The 17,824-nt window shown below is 38.5% G+C and overlaps 1 protein-coding gene across 1 annotated transcript in view; it reads left to right on the top strand.

Moving 5' to 3' along the window:
• Positions 1-17,463, top strand: part of LOC307058416 (cytochrome P450 2C18-like) — a gene marked incomplete at both ends in the record, with an annotated part of 56,118 nt that extends 38,655 nt beyond the window's left edge. Inside the window, 2 exon segments of the mRNA XM_079711865.1 lie at positions 10,147-10,291; positions 17,396-17,463. Coding sequence (XP_079567991.1) covers positions 10,147-10,291; positions 17,396-17,463 — 213 coding nt within the window.
• Positions 17,464-17,824: the final 361 nt, after the last annotated feature.

The following is a 17,824-nucleotide window of genomic DNA, read 5'->3' on the forward strand; positions in this document are numbered from 1 at the left end:
AAACCCAGACAGTTTTTTTTTTCTTTTTTGTAATGCAAGTACCTGATGTAGGCTATGATTGCTTAAAGCATCCATTTCAAAGCAGTATCCCCTTCAAAGAAGGCTATCAAATAAACATATGCCAGCCACAGGACTAGATGAAGAGCTCCCCCTACTGAGCCTCGTTTGTTCTTGGTTGATTTCAGTTACTGACCATTTGGGCTACTTGTTTTTTTCTCTTCTAGTGCTTTGTATTCCCACTCTTTATGTTCTAAATTCACCAATAGTGAGCCATTGAAACCCTAAGCCCCCGCACTTTACCCCAGTGAGAGCAGAACCCCAGGCCCTGTGTGAGTCTCTCTCTCACCCTACTCACAACCTCACACTGTGTTCCCAGGTGTGCTGGCAATTTCCAGGTCTTGTAGGTAATAAAGTTCTATTTTTCAAAGTTTCCTGATGGTTTTTGCTGAAGGACTTCTTGCAATCATAATAAGAATCACAAGGTCTGGTCCAACCACACTGTTGGTTATTGATAGGCTGAGACCAGTACAAAACATGATGATTAGTGATGTTGACCATCTTTTCATGTACCTGTTGATCATTTTTATTTCTTATTTTTTTAAGTGAACACAAGATAAAGATATTATTTAAGTCATTAATGAGGAAATCTGTTACAACCTGTTGTAATAAGGTGTTACTATCTGTTCAAGGGAGAAGGGTAAAAAAGTACAGACTTAGAGTAGAGGAATGTTGACATGAATGTGCAAATGAAGACAGAACTAGCTGGGAAAGTCCGTTGAACCTCTACTGGACAGAACAGAGCTTGTATGTCTATAGGCAAGAATTATTTTGTATTGCTATTAGGTATTGATAATTTAAAAATTATTGCAGACATCTCCAATAAAATCACAGTCAGATAAAGCACAGGGGTGAGGTATAGTCAATGTATAGTTTTCTTCTGGAGTACACATTTTCCCTACACTGTAGCTGTAACTACACCTACATATCCAGGTTAAAAAAAAAAATCGACTTTCTTGAAAGGATGTGATTTACACTCAATATTTTCCCCTCAGCTTTACTGAGATACAATTGATATATAACATTGTGTAAGTATAAGATACACAACTTATTGATTTGACATGCTCAGATATTGCAATATGATTACCACCATAGCATTGTCTAACAGCTCCATCAGACTACATAATTACCATTTCTTTGGGAAACATTTAAGATCTACTCCCTTAGCAACTTGCAGGTATATTATACAGTAATGTTAACTGAAATCACAGTTCTGCACATTAGCTCCCCAGAACTTATTCATAATCTAACTGGAAGTTTGTACTCTTTGACCAATATCTCCCCATTTCCCACACTCGCCAGCCTCTGGAAACCACCCTTCTACTCTTTGTTTCTTTGAGTTTGGCTTTTTTAGATTCCACATATAAGTGAAATCATATGGTATTTGTCTTTTTCTATGTGACTCATTTCACTCAGCATAATGCCCTCAAGATCCATCCATGTTGCAAATGCAAGGATTCCCTCCTTTCTCGTGGCTGAGTAATATTCCGTTGTGTGTGTATATATATTTGACCCTTGAACAGCATGGGTTTGAAATGTGTGGGTCCACTTTTATGCAGATTTAAAAAAATAAATATGTAGTACAGTACTACACGTTCTGTGGTTGGTTGAATCATCAGATGTGAAATTGTGGATATGGAGGACTGACTGTAAAGTTATGCATGGATTTTTGCCTGTGCAGGGGGTCAATGCCCCTAACTCCCATATTGTTAATGAATCAAATGGATTTAAGTGAAAAACATTCATCTGTTTGTCAGTGGAAATAATGAATAATAGGAATAGAAAAGAATTTTATTTGAGCCAAACTGAGGATTATAGCCTGGGAGACACAGATTCAATAAGCAGTTGAATTGAGTTCTGCCAGACTACAAAATGGGGGAGATTTATAAAGGCAAAACCCACAAAAGTACATAGGTTGTTTGTCAAGAACTATAAATGAATGTGGCAAGAAGTGTAGGGGTTCTTGTTAAGGAAGTATTGGTTTGGGTCTGAAATGGTTGCATAGTTACAAGGGAGACCTTGAGACCACAAGGTTGCAGGTGGCAGCTGTCAGCAGATATTTTGTAGAGAATTGTTGGTGGTGTCCTTGAGTCTGATACACTTTGGAAAATTCATGTTCTCAGTAATGCAGGAATGTGTCTGAAACCACGTCCACCATGGCCACCCAGCCAGCCCCATTTTGAATGCCTGAACCGCAGTTACTCCATTTTAATTTATAAATGCATTCTCTTCTTTAATGGTTAAAGCAGATGTACAATGCATGTTTAAGGCCACAAAACAGGCTGTTCTAGACAGCATAAAATTTAAGCCATATCGTGTATAAGCCAGAATGACTTCTCCATACCTCAATATGTGAAAATTTCTTCCATCATGTTATGGACAGATAGGTTGTTTCCACATGTTGGATATTGTGAATAATGCTGCAATAAATATGAGAGCACAGGAATCTCTTTGATATCCAGTTTTCATTTCCTTCAGATATATACCCAGAAGTGGGAATCCTGGATAATACGGTAGTTCTATTTTTAATGTGTGGAGGAACCTCCATACTGTTTTACAAATTGGCTGTACCAGTTTACATTCACACCAGCAGTGCACAAGTGTTCTTTTTTTCTCCACGTCCTATCCAACACTTATCTTTTTAATTTTTGATGACAGTCATTCTAACAGGTGTGAGGTGATGTCTCATTGTGGTTTTGATTTGCATTTCCCTGATGATTAGTGATTTTGAGCACTTTTTTTAATGTACCTGTTGGCCATCTGTATGTCTTTGGAAAAACGTCTGTTCAGTTCCTCTGCCTGTTTCTAACCAGATTATTTTTTCCTATTAAGTTGTAATGGTTTCTTTAAATAAATATTTTTGATATTAACCTCTTATCAGATATATGATTTGCAAACATTTTCTCTCTGTTTGTAGGTTGCCGTTTTATTTTGTTGATCATTTTGTCTTGCTCTGCAGAAAAGCTTTTTAGTTTGATATAGTCCCCTTGTTTATTTTTGCTTTTATTGCTTGTGCTTTTGCTGTTATATTTAAAAAAAAATCATTGCCAAGACCAATGTCAAGAAGTCTTTTCCCTAAGTTTTCTTCTTGGAGTTTTATTGTTTCAGGTCATACATTTAAGTCTCTAATCCATTTAGAGTTAACGTTTCTGAGGCTATAAGATAGGGGTCCTGTTTCATTCTTTTACATCTGGACATCCAGTTTTCCCAACACCACTTATTGAAGAGACTATCCTCTCCCCAATGAGTATTCTTGACTCCCTTGTCAAATATTAGTTGATAGTATATGTGTGGGTTTATTTCTGGGCTTTCAATTCTGTTCATTGGTCTATATGTCTGTTTTTATGCCAGTATACTACTATGTTGATTTTTTTTTAGCATTGTGATATAATTTGAAAACAAAATTTAATGCATTCAGCTTCATTCTCAGGACTTCTTTGGGTATTTGGGGTCATCCATATAAATATTAGGATTGTTTTTTATATTTCTTTAAAAAATGCCATTAGAATTTTGGTGGAAATTATATTGAATCTATAGATGTCTTTGGGTAATAAGGACATATTAACAATACTAAGATTGATCTGTGAACAGTATGTATCTTTTCATTTATTTGTGCCTTCTTTATTTCATCAATGTCTTGTGAGAGAACATTGTTCAGAGCTTTCTCTTTTTTTTTGCATTCATTTTTAATATTTTTTTCCATTATGGTTTACCACAGGATATTCAATATAGTTCCCTGTGCTATACATTAGGACCTTGTTGTTTATCCACTCTAAATGTAATAGTTCGCATCTACCAACCCCAAGCTCCCAGTCCATCCCTTTCCCTCACTCCCTCCCCCTTGGCAACCACAAGTCTATTCTCTGTGTCTTTGAGTCTGTTTCTGTTTTGTAGATAGGTTCATTTGTACCACATTTCAGATTCCCCATATAAGTGATATCATATGATATTTGTCTTTCTCTTTCTGACTTACTTCACTTAGTATGAAAATCTCTAGTTGCATCCATGTTGCTGCAAATGGCATTATTTCATTCTTTTTTTTTACAGCTGAGTAGTATTCCATTGTATATATCTACCACATCGTCTTGAGCTTTTTCTTCCTTGGTTAAATTTATTCCTAAGTATTCTATTGTTTTTGTTGCTGTTTAAAATGGGATTAATTTCCTTAATTTTTTCCATAGAGCTTGTTGATAATCTATAGAAACACAGATGATTCTTGTATATTGATTTTGTATCCTGCACCTTTACTGAGTTCATTGATTAGTTCTGTCAATTTTTAGTAGAGTCTTTAGGGTTTTGTGTATCTGCAAACAGACTTTTTGACTTTTTTCTTTTCCTTTGGATACCTTTTATTTATTTTTGTTGTGTGATTGCTCTGGCTAGGACTTGCAGTACTATGTTTAATAGGAGTGATAAGAGTGGGCACAATCATATTGTTTCTCTTTTTTTAAATTAAAAAAATTTTTTATTTATTTATTTATTTTTGGCTGTGTTGGGTCTTTGTTGATGCACATGGGCTTTCTCTAGTTGTGGCGAGTGGGAGCTACTCTTCATTGCGGTGCACGGGCCTCTCATTTCAGTGGCTTCTCTTGTTGTGGAGCATGGGTTCTAGGCGTGCGTGCTTCAGTAGTTGTGGTCACAGGCTCTAGAGCGCAGCATCAGTGGTTGTGGCACACGAGCTTAGTTGCTCTGTGGCATGTGGGATCTTCCCAGACCAGGGATCCCTGTGTCCCCTGCATTGGCAGGTGGATTCTTATCCACTGCACCACCAGGTATGCCCAGTCATATTGTTTCTGATCTTAGGGTAAAAGCTTCCAACTGTTCAACTGTGAGTATGATAATAGCTGCGGGCTTGTTGTATATGGCTTTTACTGTGTTGAGTAAAGTACTATAGAAGTGCTTTTATCATGAAAGAATTTCGAATTTTGTCAGATGTTTTTTCTGTATCTATTGAGATGATCATATGATTTCTACTCTTCATTCTCTTAATGTAGTGAATCACATTTATTGATTTATGTAAGTTCAAAAGATTTTGAGAAGGATTGTCAATGCTTGCCGATCCTTAAGTGTTTGTAGAATCACCAGTGAAACCATCTGATTCTGGATTTTTTTTTGTTAGGATTTTTTATTACTGATTTGACAACCTTATCATTATTGGTTAGTCAGATTTTCTATTTCTTCATGAATCAATCCTAACAGGTTGTGTGTTTCTAGAAATGTATTCATTTCTTGTAGGTTATCCAATTTGTTGGTAGATAATTGTTCATAGTAGCCTGTTCTTTTTTTTTGTATTTTGCTGGTATTGGCTTTAACATCTCTTCTTGATTTCTTATTTTATTTATTGCATCTTCTCTCTTTTCTTCTTAGTTAGCCTAGCTAAAATTTTGTCAATTTTGTCTTTTAACTTCTATGCTAGAAGTAATAGTGGTTTATTCACCACCTCTACATTGTGACAGTATTCTGGATTTGTCTATATATTTACCTATGTCAGCTACCTTTATACTTTCATATGCTTTTCTGTTGCTGCTCAGTGTTCTATTGTTTCAATGTTATGGAATTCTTTTAGCTTTTCTTGTAAGACATGTCTAGTGGCAATTAATTCCCTCAGCTTTTGTATATTTGAGAAAGTGTTTATTTGTCTTTTATTTTTAAAGAATTGTTTTGCCAGATACAGTATTCTTTGTTGGCAGCTTTTTTCTTTCTGCATTTTGAATGTATCATCCCATTGCTTTCTTTTTTTTTATATTTATTTTATTTATTTGGTTGCGCCAGGTCTTAGTTGTGGCAGGCGGGCTCCTTAGTCGTGGCTCAGAGGCTCCTTAGTTGTGGCATGTGAACTCTTAGTTGCGGCATGCACGTGGGATCTAGTTCCCTGATCAGGGATAGAACCTGGGCCTCCTGCATTGGGAGCACAGAGTCTTAACCACTGTGCCACCAGGGAAGTCCCCCATTGCTTTCTGGCCTGCAGTGTTTTTGCTTAGAAGACTGTTGTTAGTCTTATGATTGTTCTTTTGTATGTGACACGTCACTTGTCTTTCTGCTACCAAAATTCTCTCCTTGTCTTTGATTTTGACAATTTGAATATAATGTATCTCAATGTGGATTTCTTTAGTTCATCCTAGCTAGAGTGTGTTGGCCTTATAGAATCTGAGTGACAAAGTTTCACCCAGATATGGGAAGTTTTTGCCATTATTTCTTCAAATAAGCTTTCTCTCTTTTCCCATAATGTGTATATTGATCCACTTGTTGATGTCCCATAAGTCCCTTAAGGGTGTCCACTGTCACCACTATTATTCAACATAGTTTTGGAAGTTTTGGCCACAGCAATCAGAGAAGGAAAAGAAATAAAAGAAATCCAAATTGGAAAAGAAGAAGTAAAGCTGTCATTGTTTGCAGATGACATGATACTATACATAGAAAATCCTAAAGATGCCACCAGAAAACTACTAGAACTAATCAATGAATTGGTAAAGTAGCAGGATACAAAATTAATGCACAGAAATCTCTTGCATTTCTATACACTAACAACAAAAAGTCAGAAAGAGAAATTAAGGAAACACTCCCATTTACCATTGCAACAAAAAGAATAAAATACCTAGGAATAAACCTACCTAAGGAGATAAAAGACCTTTATGCAGAAAACTATAAGACGGTGATGAAAGAAATTAAAGATGATACCAACAGATGGAGAGATATACCATGTTCTTGGATTGGAAGAATCAACACTGTGAAAATGACTATACTACCCAATGCAACCTACAGATTCAATGCAGTCCCTATCAAATTACCAATGGCATTTTTCACAGAACTAGAACAAGAAATCCTATAGTTTGTGTGGAGACACAAAAGACCCCAAACAGCCAAAGCAATACTGAGAGAGAAAAACGGAGCTGGAGGAATCAGTTTCCCAGACTTCAGACTATATATACTACAAAGCTATAGTAATCAAGACAGTATGGTACTGGCACAAAAACAGAAAAATAGATCAATGGAACAGGATAGAATGCCCAGAGATAAACTCACACACCTATGGTCAACTAATCTATGACAAAGGAGGCAAGGATATACAATGGAGAAAAGACAGTCTCTTCAATAAGTGGTGCTGGGAAAACTGGACAGCTACATGTAAAAGAATGAAATTAGAACACTCCCTAACACCATACAAAAAATAAACTCTAAATGGATTAAAGACCAAATGTAAGGTGGGACACTATAAAACTCTTAGAGGAAAACATAGGCAGAACACTCTTTGACGTAAATCACAGCAAGATCTTTTTTGACCTACCTCCTAGACTAATGGAAATAAAAACAAAAATAAATGGGACCTAATGAAACTTAAAAGCTTTTGCACAGCAAAGGAAACTATAAACAAGATGAAACGACAACCCTTAGAATGGGAGAAAATATTTACAAACGAATCAACAAAGGATGAATCTCCAAAGTATGTAAACAGCTCATGCAGCTCAATATTAAAAAAACAAACAACCCAATTAAAAAGTGGGCAGAAGGGCTTCCCTGGTGGCGCAGTGGTTGAGAGTCCGCCTGCTTATGCAGCGGACACGGGTTCGTGCCCTTGTCCGGGAAGATCCCACATGCCGCGGAGAGGCTGGGCCCATGAGCCATGGCTGCTGAGCCTGCGCGTCCGGAGCCTGTGCTCCGCAACGGGAGAGGCCACAACAGTGAGAGGCCCGCGAACCCCCCCTCAAAAAAATGGGCAGAAGACCTAAATGGACATTTCTCCAAGGAAGACACACAGGTGGCCAAGAGACACATGAAAATCTTCTCAACATCACTAATTATTACAGAAATGCAAATCAAAACTACAATGAAGTATCACCTCATACCAGTTAAAATGAGCATCATCAGAAACTCTACAAACAACAAATGCTGGAGAGGGTGTGGAGAAAAGGGAACCCTCTTGCACTGTTGGTGGGAATGTGATTTGATACAGCCACTATGGAACAGTATGGAGGTTCCTTAAAAAACTAAAAATAGAATTACCATATGACCCAGCAATCCCACTACTGGGCATATACCCAGAGAAAACCATAATTGAAAAAGACACATGCACCCCAGTGTTCACTGCAGCACTACTTACAATAGCCATGTCATGGAAGCGCATTGACAGACGAACGGGTAATGAAGATGTGCTACATACATACAATGGAACATTACTCAGCCATAAAAAGGAACGAAATTGGGTCATTTGCAGAGACGTGGATGGACCTAGAGACTGTCATACAGAGTGAAGTAAGTCAGAAAGAGAAAAACAAATATCGTATATTAACACATAGATGTGGAACCTAGAAAAATGGTACAGATGAACTGGTTTGCAGGGCAGAAATAGAGACACAGATGTAGAGAACAAACGTATGGACACCAAGGGGGGAAAGCGGGGGGTGGGAGGGGTGGGGGGGATACACTGGGAGATTGGGATTGACATGTATACACTAATATGTATAATATGGATAACTAATAAGAACCTGCTGTATAAAAAATTTTTTTTAATATATATAAGGGAATAATTGTTGAAACAAAATTATACCTTTTATCTGATAGAATAGGGGAAGGAATTTTCCCCCATTTTGTATTTTAAAAAGTGTAAATCTAGGGACTTCCCTGGCGGTCCAGTGGTTAAGACGTCACCTTTCAGTGCAGGGGATGCAGGTTCAGTCCCTGGTTGGGGAGCTAAGATCCCACATGCCTCACAGCCAAAAATCCAAAACATAAAACAGAAGCAATATTGTAACAAATTCAATAAAGACTTTAAAAATTGTCCACATCAAAAAAGATCTTTAAATAACTTTCAAAAATGTATATATTTTAAATGTGTGTGTATGAAAGTGTGTTGAAATCTACCCTACCTGTCTGTCTGTCCCTCAGTACATCATATGTATGTCCCAAGAACAAAGATTTTCTCATTCATAACAGTAATAATATTTGCACTCAGGAGTTATTGTTGATACAATATCGTCTAATATACAACCTATATTTAAATTTTTCCAACTTTCCTAGAATATCTTTTATAGCCTTTTCTCTTTGCAATTCAGTCTCCAGTGAAGGAACAAGCGTATCATTTGGTTATCTTTTCCCTTTAGTCTCCTATAATCAAGAACAGTTCTCTTTATTTCTTTTTTCTTTTCAGTACATTTACCTTTTTGGAGTCCAGGCTAGTAGTCATGAAAAATGTTTGATTGTTTTCTAGATATTAGATTCCAATTATCATTTTGGTGAGAGAACTACATAGGTAATATGCATGTCCCACCGAATCTCATTGGGGAGGTGAGGGCACATAATATCACTTACCCCATTATTGGTTATGTCAACCTTCTCACTAAATAAAGTGGTATCTCCCAGATGTCTACATTGCAGAGGTTCCATTATTTAATACATAATTAATAAAAATATATGGCATGGTACTTTAAGACCTTGTGAATATCCTACACCCAAAGCGTTCACCCAACAGCGTTAGCATTTATTGATGGTCCTAAGCTGAATTGTTGCAAAATGATAATTTTTTCTATTTTTATCATCCCTTCTGTGTTTTTAAGCTAGGATCAATCCATAGTGAAGATCTCCCCCATATTTTTCCCCCATATTTTTAAATTAAGGGAAACAAATTACAAGGCAGTGATAAATACTCCATAATTGTTATTGTACTTCTCGTGATCTCAGAAGAGGTCCTTTTTAATTAGGTCAGACTTCTATTTACAAAAGCCCTGGGAATGGATACTCTGGACATTTCAAGTGCCAACAGAGACTTTCATTTTAAGCCACATGTGAGGTGAATGAAAACTGAAATAATGAAATAGAGCAGCAGATGGGTACAGACACCAGTGTCCAAACTTGATGAAAGCAGAATGGATTCAGAAGTTCTGGTAGCCAAGCCCCCATGTACTCAGTACTTCAAATGCTATGGGAGGCCACTTTAATAAGATTGCTGCCACTGGCCTTAAACTCATTACTGTTTATTGCTTTGTCTGTCTGGCTTGAAATGCCTCTGCTCTTCTTTGGACCTAGGTTTCCTCATCTATTGACTGAGTTGCAACATTTCTTTCAGCTCCATGAATTCTTCATAACACATTCCAGGGCACAACCATATTTACATCTCTGACTTCTGTGCTGGATGATGACAAAGAATTCCCCAACCCAGAGGTGTTTGACCCTGCCCACTTCCTGGATGAGAGTGACAACTTTGAGAAAAGCGACAGGCAGCAGAAATTTATTTCCTTCAGTATTTCATGGAACAAGATACCTTTCTGAGATCAGATACAACTTACATGGTGTCTACTCTGGGGCTGGCAGGCTTGCTTTTTGTCCATGATCAGAAGCACCAATCCCAGCGTCTATGTGCTTCCCCTGCCTCATGATGCATCATTATTGGGCCAGATCACTGAGGCTTAGAGTTGACACAGTTCTTCCAAATTGAGAAAACTAGAGTATGAATTGATGAAATTCTTCCCCTAGACACATCACTGAAATATACAAGAGCTCCTCAGAAAGTAAAACTCATTAAGACTTTCCTTACCTGCCGTGAGAAAGGTACATAACTTCACAACTTCACTGAATATTTCCTATGTGATATCCCTCACTCCCCAGGCTGAGCTCTGGATGGGCACAAAAGGGCCTCACTTTTCAGTTAGGGAAGCAAATAAGTAAATTGGTCATTGTAATCCAGTACAACTAGTGCTGTGAAAGAGGAAAGCAGACTTTGGGGGGGTCGGGGGTGGAGTTTTGGCAGAGGGAAAAATCTGCTTCCTCATGTACCATGGTGGAAGCAACATTATAATAACAGAAATGATATTTGAGGTACTTCAAAGGGAGCAGAGAAAAGAAGAGAAGGCAGGACATTTTAAAGGAACTAATGAACCATAAGAATAGGACATTTGCTCTAGATAAAGGATGTCAGAACCTTCTGCCAAATAACCACAGGGTCAGGGAAGCATTGGGAATGTGGCAAAATACCCTGTAATGATTCCACTGCACCCTGCTCTTCCTCCAGTCATGATCCTTTATCTTGAATATTGGATCTCCACACCTGTAATGTGTGCGCTGGGTCATGGACTCCCCTTCCTTTATTCTATGGGGTTTTATTCCTGCTTTGAGTCTGATACCAACATGATAAGGACAGAGCCTTCCTTCAAGAACTCATATAACGGGACTTCCCTGGTGGTGCAGTGGTTAAGAATCCGCCTGCCAGTGCAGGTTACATGGGTTTGAGCCCTGGTCTGGGAAGATCCCACATGCCGTGGAGCAACTAAGCCCGTGTGCCACAACTACTGAGCCTGTGCTCTAGAGCCCGCGAGCCACAACTACTGAGCCCATGTGCCACAACTACTGAAGCCTGTGCACCTAGAGCCCGTGCTCCGCAACAAGAGAAGCCATCGCAATGAAAAACCCATGCATCGCAATGAAGAGTAGCCCCTGCTTGCCACAACTAGAGAAAGCCCACGCGCAGCAATGAAGACCCAACACAGCCAAAGATAGATAGATACATAAATTAAAAAAATATATATATATATATGTTTGATGCTGCACTGAAAAATTTTCTATGAGAAAGCACATGAGTTTTTAGAAATTATGAATAGCATTTATGTTTACCATTCTACAGAAAGCTAATGTAAAAGATAGTTCATAATTGCTTCTTAGTTTTCACTAGAAATTAAGGTTTTTAAAGGTTTTCGACTGAAAAAAAAAAAACTCACAATGTAAGAGCCATGAGCTGAGCATTATTCAGTGTCTTACTGAAGACTATAGCCTGGAAGACAGCCTCTCAGATAGCTCTGAGGAACCCCTCCAAAGAGGTAAAAGAGGAGCCAATATATATATGAATTTTTTGGCTGGGAAATACATGTAGTCAAACATATTTTGGTAAAAAAAAAATTACTGATAAAGGAATTGAGTTAATGATTTTAGTGCTTATATATGGGAAAATGCAAGACTCTGGGATCCTTAAAATTCTTCCTTAGATATGCACCTTAACTATCTAGGGGCCCATATATCCAAAACACAGAATGCTTAATCCTGAATTCCTTTCAGGGTGTACTTGTAGGTCAGCAACTGCAGTGGCTAATGACTTGATCCTTGTAGAATTGGAATGGTGGGCAACATTCTTTGTTTACAAGGTTAACAATTCTAATCAGTATATGTAATTAAAACTACTAAAATTAATAAGGAAAACATCTTATGCAAGGAAGTTTTTTTTTTTTTAAAGATACAAAGAATGGAAATGCATTTTGTTAAGGGAAAAGAAAGTGAATTTGCCCTGAAGCTGGTTCTTTCTTTCTTTTTTTGTTTTGGCTGAGCGGGGTCTTCATTGCGGCATGCCAGATCTTCGTTGCTGTGTGCTGGATCTTCCTTGTGGCATTTGGAATCTTTAGTTGTGGCATGCAGGCTCTTAGTTGCAGCATGCATGCGGGGTCTAGTTCCCTGACCAGGGATCGAACCCAGGCCCCCTGCATTGGGAGGGCAGAGTCTTAACCTCTGGACCACCAGGGAAGTCCCTGGTTATCTCTAAATGGAAAAGAAAATAAGGAGTGAACTAATATGGAAATAGAAAGTTGTAGAAGGTTTGTGAGAAAAACAGAAATCTTTAGAAAGGAATTTTGTGGGTGGTCAGGACTGGCTAAGACTGGCTAAAAAGTGAGTGAGTTTTAATAGTAAAAGCAAGGTGGTGTAAAAGTAGGATTTGTTTTTCTGTTAAGAGGGCAAAGTTTTCTTGGAAAATTGATCAACTTTTGATAACAGATTGTAAAGTTTCTCTAACCTTTTAAGTAATCTGTTGCAACTTTCTGTATTTGCCTTTGAAATCTTTTTGGCTCATTGGTTGAGTAAATAAGTATTGTTTCATAGTGACCTACGATCCTATCTGACCAAGTGTTTTAAAATCTGCTATCTTTGACAAACTTCCGTAAATCAAATTCTAAATGAAGTTCTTTTGACCTCTAGCTAAATTTGGGATGCTTCAGAAGTTCCCTGAAACATCTCAAAGAGAGAGATTAATTAGGCTTATTTGGTATGTTGAATTACATGGGAAGCATTGTCAAATGAGTAATGATAAACTTTCTTAGGTTATATGGGTAAATGTTATTAATATAAATGTTCTAGAAATTATGTGAAATTCCTAAAATTGGATATGTCCTGGTATAATGTTATGTCATAATTTTACTTAAAATGGTATATGTTGCATAAATAACCAAATTTCTTTGTCAATTGAATTGTAATCAGGTCTTTAACCATGCCATTTAAAGTCTTTGACATTTATATTACTCTGATGCTTTTACAAAAATGAAGATCTTCAAGAAGGTTCATAGAAAAGACTTTTTAGAAACATAGGTTTCTGATAACTTTTAGATCATACCACCGAACTGGGTAAGAGATTACAGAATTCTAACGGAAAACCTGATGACTTCACAAACTTCTAACAAGAGATCAAGATCAATAAGAATTAATTACATGGGACCGAATGAACTGATGAATATGATTTATAAGTTTTATGACTGTCTGAAATAGTACTGGCTTTTAATATTTGTTTTCCAGATATGAGGAAACCTTTCCTCTTATGCTAACTATGACTATGTATAATATACATCAATATTTAAATTCTATCACATATTATCACTGTTTTATACGTTTTTTATTTATTTGGAGTTACCCACATATTTAATTTTGTTCCTGCTTCTCTACTCTTTTATCTGGGATTTCCCCCCTTCTTCTTAAAAAATATTTTTTACTATTACCCTTTAGTTCGTTATGCTAATGACAAATCTGTTGCTGTTTTTCTGTAAATGTTTTCATTTTTTTCAAAAGATATTTTTGCTTGTATACAATTCTTAGGTTTGTTATTATATCCTTTTAGCACATTAAAGCTACCTTTCCATTGAAGTCCAGTTTCCATTTTTGCTGTTGCAAAATTAATTATCAATTTAAGTTTTTCTTCTTAGGTGGAATCTCTTTCTCTTTCTTTTCCTTCTTTCTTTCTTCCTTCCTTCCTGTTCTTTCTTTCCCTTCCTTCCTTTCCTTTTCCTTCCTTCCCCTTCCTTCCTTCCTTCCTTTTTTCTTATCTTTCTTTCCTTTCCTTTTCCTTCCTTCCTTCCTTCCTCCCTCCCTCCCTCCCTTCCTTTCTTTCCTCTTTTACTCCCTCCTGACTAAAGTATACCTATGTAAACAAAGATGAAGCATTTATCTTTTTCTCTCTACCTGATCCATCCAGAATTTGGCTTTTTCAGCTGGCTTGCCTCTGGATTTGGTGGTGTATTGTGATCCAGATTGCAACCAGTTATACTAATCATTGTTCTAATTTGTTCTTTGTTGTTTTTAAACTGTTTATGCTTTGTGTCTCTCATTGCTGTACTATAGCCTTATTAATGCTATTAGTGCTATTATTCATACCATATTTTATAAGATTGTTGCTTCTTGTATTACCCAGTATGTAACCATGTCTCTGACAAAATTAACAATGGCTAAATGTCTTTTTTTTTTTTTTTTTTTTTGCGTTACGCGGGCCTCTCACTGTTGTGGCCTCTCCCGTTGCGGAGCACAGGCTCCGGACGCACAGGCTCAGCAGCCATGGCTCACGGGCCCAGCCGCTCCGCGGCATGTGGGATCTTCCCGGACCGGGGCACGGACCCATGTCCCCTGCATCGGCAGGTGGACTCTCAACCACTGCGCCACCAGGGAAGCCCGGCTAAATGTCTTGAGGCAATTGGTCACATATATATAGCTCTCCATAAAGTTAATTATAATAGTGTAACTCTAAATATGGGAAAAAGCAATAAGAGAGAAACATTTCCTGGATCATAATAGGCTAGTAAGATAGATGATCCAGAGACTCTAGGATAACAAGGCCTAATTCAGAATAGCACACGAATAGCCTATCAACGAAATCCTCACCTGACCTAGGAATGAGTCTTCCCAGCTCCATGGGACAAATTGGTCATGAGATCCCTCCCAAACCTTGGTCAAATTTATGACCAAAAGTGGGAAGTGAACAAAAAAGAACTACGAGCATCAGTCATCACCCAGTTATACAAGTGGGTTAAATCACAACCCACTGAAGTCAGCCACCAACTGTGCACCTTGAGGTGAATTCATGAAAAACAGGATGAGGCACTCTGCTTTGGATAAACAGACCCCTAGATAATTAGATGCATATCTCAGGAAGAATTTCAAGGAACCCAGATTCTTGCATCTTCCCATACGTAGAAAAACCTAAAATCATTAACTTGAGACGTCTGTTCTTTGTGATTAGCAGTGATCTTTTACCAAGATGCATGCCTGACTACACGTATTTTCCAGCCAAAAAAAAGTCATGTGTATCCTGGCTCCTCGCCCACCTCTCAGAGCAGTTCCTCAGAGCTACTGAGTGGCTGTCTCCCGGGCGGGAGTCCTCTGTAAGACCCTGAATCAAACTCAAACTCACAATTCTCATGTTGTGCATTTTTCTTTAAATCAACATAGGTTTTGGCTGGAGAAATCATCGGGATGCTTTCAAAATAGCTGTCCTACTGGAGGACGGGCAGAATTGAGAAGCCAGAGTGCAAGGCAATTAGAAGAGATTTGGTGGACACATGGGAACAAGGGAAAAGAACATGGAATCTAGAAGCGAAGCAGAAATCCAAGATGTCTTGTTTTAAGGTAGGTGCAGGTTGTGTGGTCCAGTAAGGTAGCCAGTAGCTACACATGCCTATTGAGAATTTGACACGTGGCTAGTGGCATAGATTAAAATGATAACACTTTGGATATATGGCACTAAATATAATATATTATTAAAATTGATTTATTGATTTTACCTTTTTCCATGTGGCTATTAGAAAGTTTTAAATTACATGTGTGGCTTTCATTGTACTTCTTTGGACAACGATGAAGCATCCATTTACAGATTCATTCACCAAACATTTGTGGACTATCTCCCTGCTCAGTGCTGAGTAGACGAAGCTGATACAGATAGAGGAACAGCTCTTATGGGGGCTTCATTCCTTTCAGGAGACTATGATTAGTGTCTTATGTGATGTGTGCCCAGGAGGTGTGCCCTGGATACAGGAGCACAACAGATCCTAGGCATGGTGGGCCAGCAGAGAAGACTGTCTAGAGGAGGGACGCTGGGGCTTCATCCTGAAAGACCACTGATGTTTACTAAATCAAGAAGTGGAAGAAGAGTGTTCCAAGTCAGAGGGAATCACTTCATCAAAGTCTGTGACTCTGGCTGTTTTTCCTCTCCAGGAAGTTGTCCAAAAGCTTAGTAATTAAAGAATGATGCAAGTCAGATCAGAGATATTCCAATACATTTCTTCCATTTTTTCTTCATTTTAGAGTAAGCGTGACAGAAGCAATAAAATCAGATAAACATGGTAGGCAAGAAGGACAAGAAATAGGTCAAATCTTAAGTTGCTCTTGGCAGGAAATAACTCTATCAATATAAGCTAAAGGCTGGAGGAAAAGAGGAGTTCTTGGCCACAAAACACAACTTGCACTAAGGACAGTAATGCTGACATCCTGTTTCATTTTGTCGGGAAACATTAGCCTTGGAGGCCATGGAAAACAGCCATAGTGGTCACTTGACACTCCCGGTATCTGGCCTCCACCGGAAGGGAGGCACCCTGTATGTAAGATCCACTCCTAAGAAGTAATACTGTCGTTGAACGAGAAAAGCATCAGACATTTGGCACATTATCTGAGGAAAGGGACTGGAGAAAGTTCTAAGAATGTATATTACCCATTCATCCCCCCTCCAGTCAATAAACCCAAGTCACAGTTGTCACTGTATTTGTAAATGCATCAAACTTGCTGTGGTTCAGAGAGCTTTCATTTTATGTTGATTTGCCCCAAATTACGAAGTTTCAGCCACCTTGCCTTTTACAAACTTAGAAACAGAAAGAGTTTAAAGTAAGGATTAATAGAAAGAGAAAGGAAGGAAGGAAGGAAAAGATAGAAAAATCAAGAGCTTTAACATGAAGTAATTTTCTGCCTGAAAGTTTTTCTTCAGTCTTATAGATTAGAACTGCTTGTGTCTACACTGTCTGCAGTGTGTCCAAGTTTCAGAGATCTGCAAAGTGAAATCCCAGCACTACCATCTAACTAGAATCCTTACTATTAGAAAGCTAGTCCCTTCATCAGTAAAGGACATCAGCTGTTGCCCGTGGTGATGAATACTACTTAGGGTAGATGATTTGCTGTTTCAGAGGAAGAAGGGTTGGTGGAGTGACCTGTCCATCTCTCTTAACAAATCAGTGTCTAGAGCAACAGGGGTGCTACTGTTTGAGCAAATGACTCCTTTAGTGGTTGGTCACCAAGATGACCTCCGGTAACCTAAGATCTCTGACTCAAGGCCCCTTAACAGCCAGGGTTCCGGGTCTCTTCCTGGAGGAGAATGCATTTGCCACTTCCCTGAGCAACCTGCAGGTTTAGGGCTGCTGGCCACGGTCCTGAGTTTGCTTCCCTTCACAAAGGAGAGGGGTTGTGATGGCAGCAAACCAGACTGGTAAAGCTCACCATCTATTATTTGGAAAGCATTCATTTCCTCTAAGTCCCCAAACAGCCAGATGTAAAGAAAACATTTCATCACAACATAACTATCTTTTTTTTTTTTTTTGGTACGTGGGCCTCTCACTGTTGTGGCCTCTCCTGTTGCGGAGCACAGGCTCCGGACGCGCAGGCTCAGCGGCCATGGCTCACGGGCCCAGCCGCTCCGCCGCATGTGGGATCTTTCCGGATTGGGGCACGAACCCGTGTCCCCTGCATCTGCAGGCGGGCTCTCAACCACTGCGCC

The sequence above is a fragment of the Hyperoodon ampullatus genome (genome assembly GCF_949752795.1).
Source record: "Hyperoodon ampullatus genome assembly, chromosome: 1".
NCBI lineage: Eukaryota > Metazoa > Chordata > Mammalia > Artiodactyla > Ziphiidae > Hyperoodon > Hyperoodon ampullatus.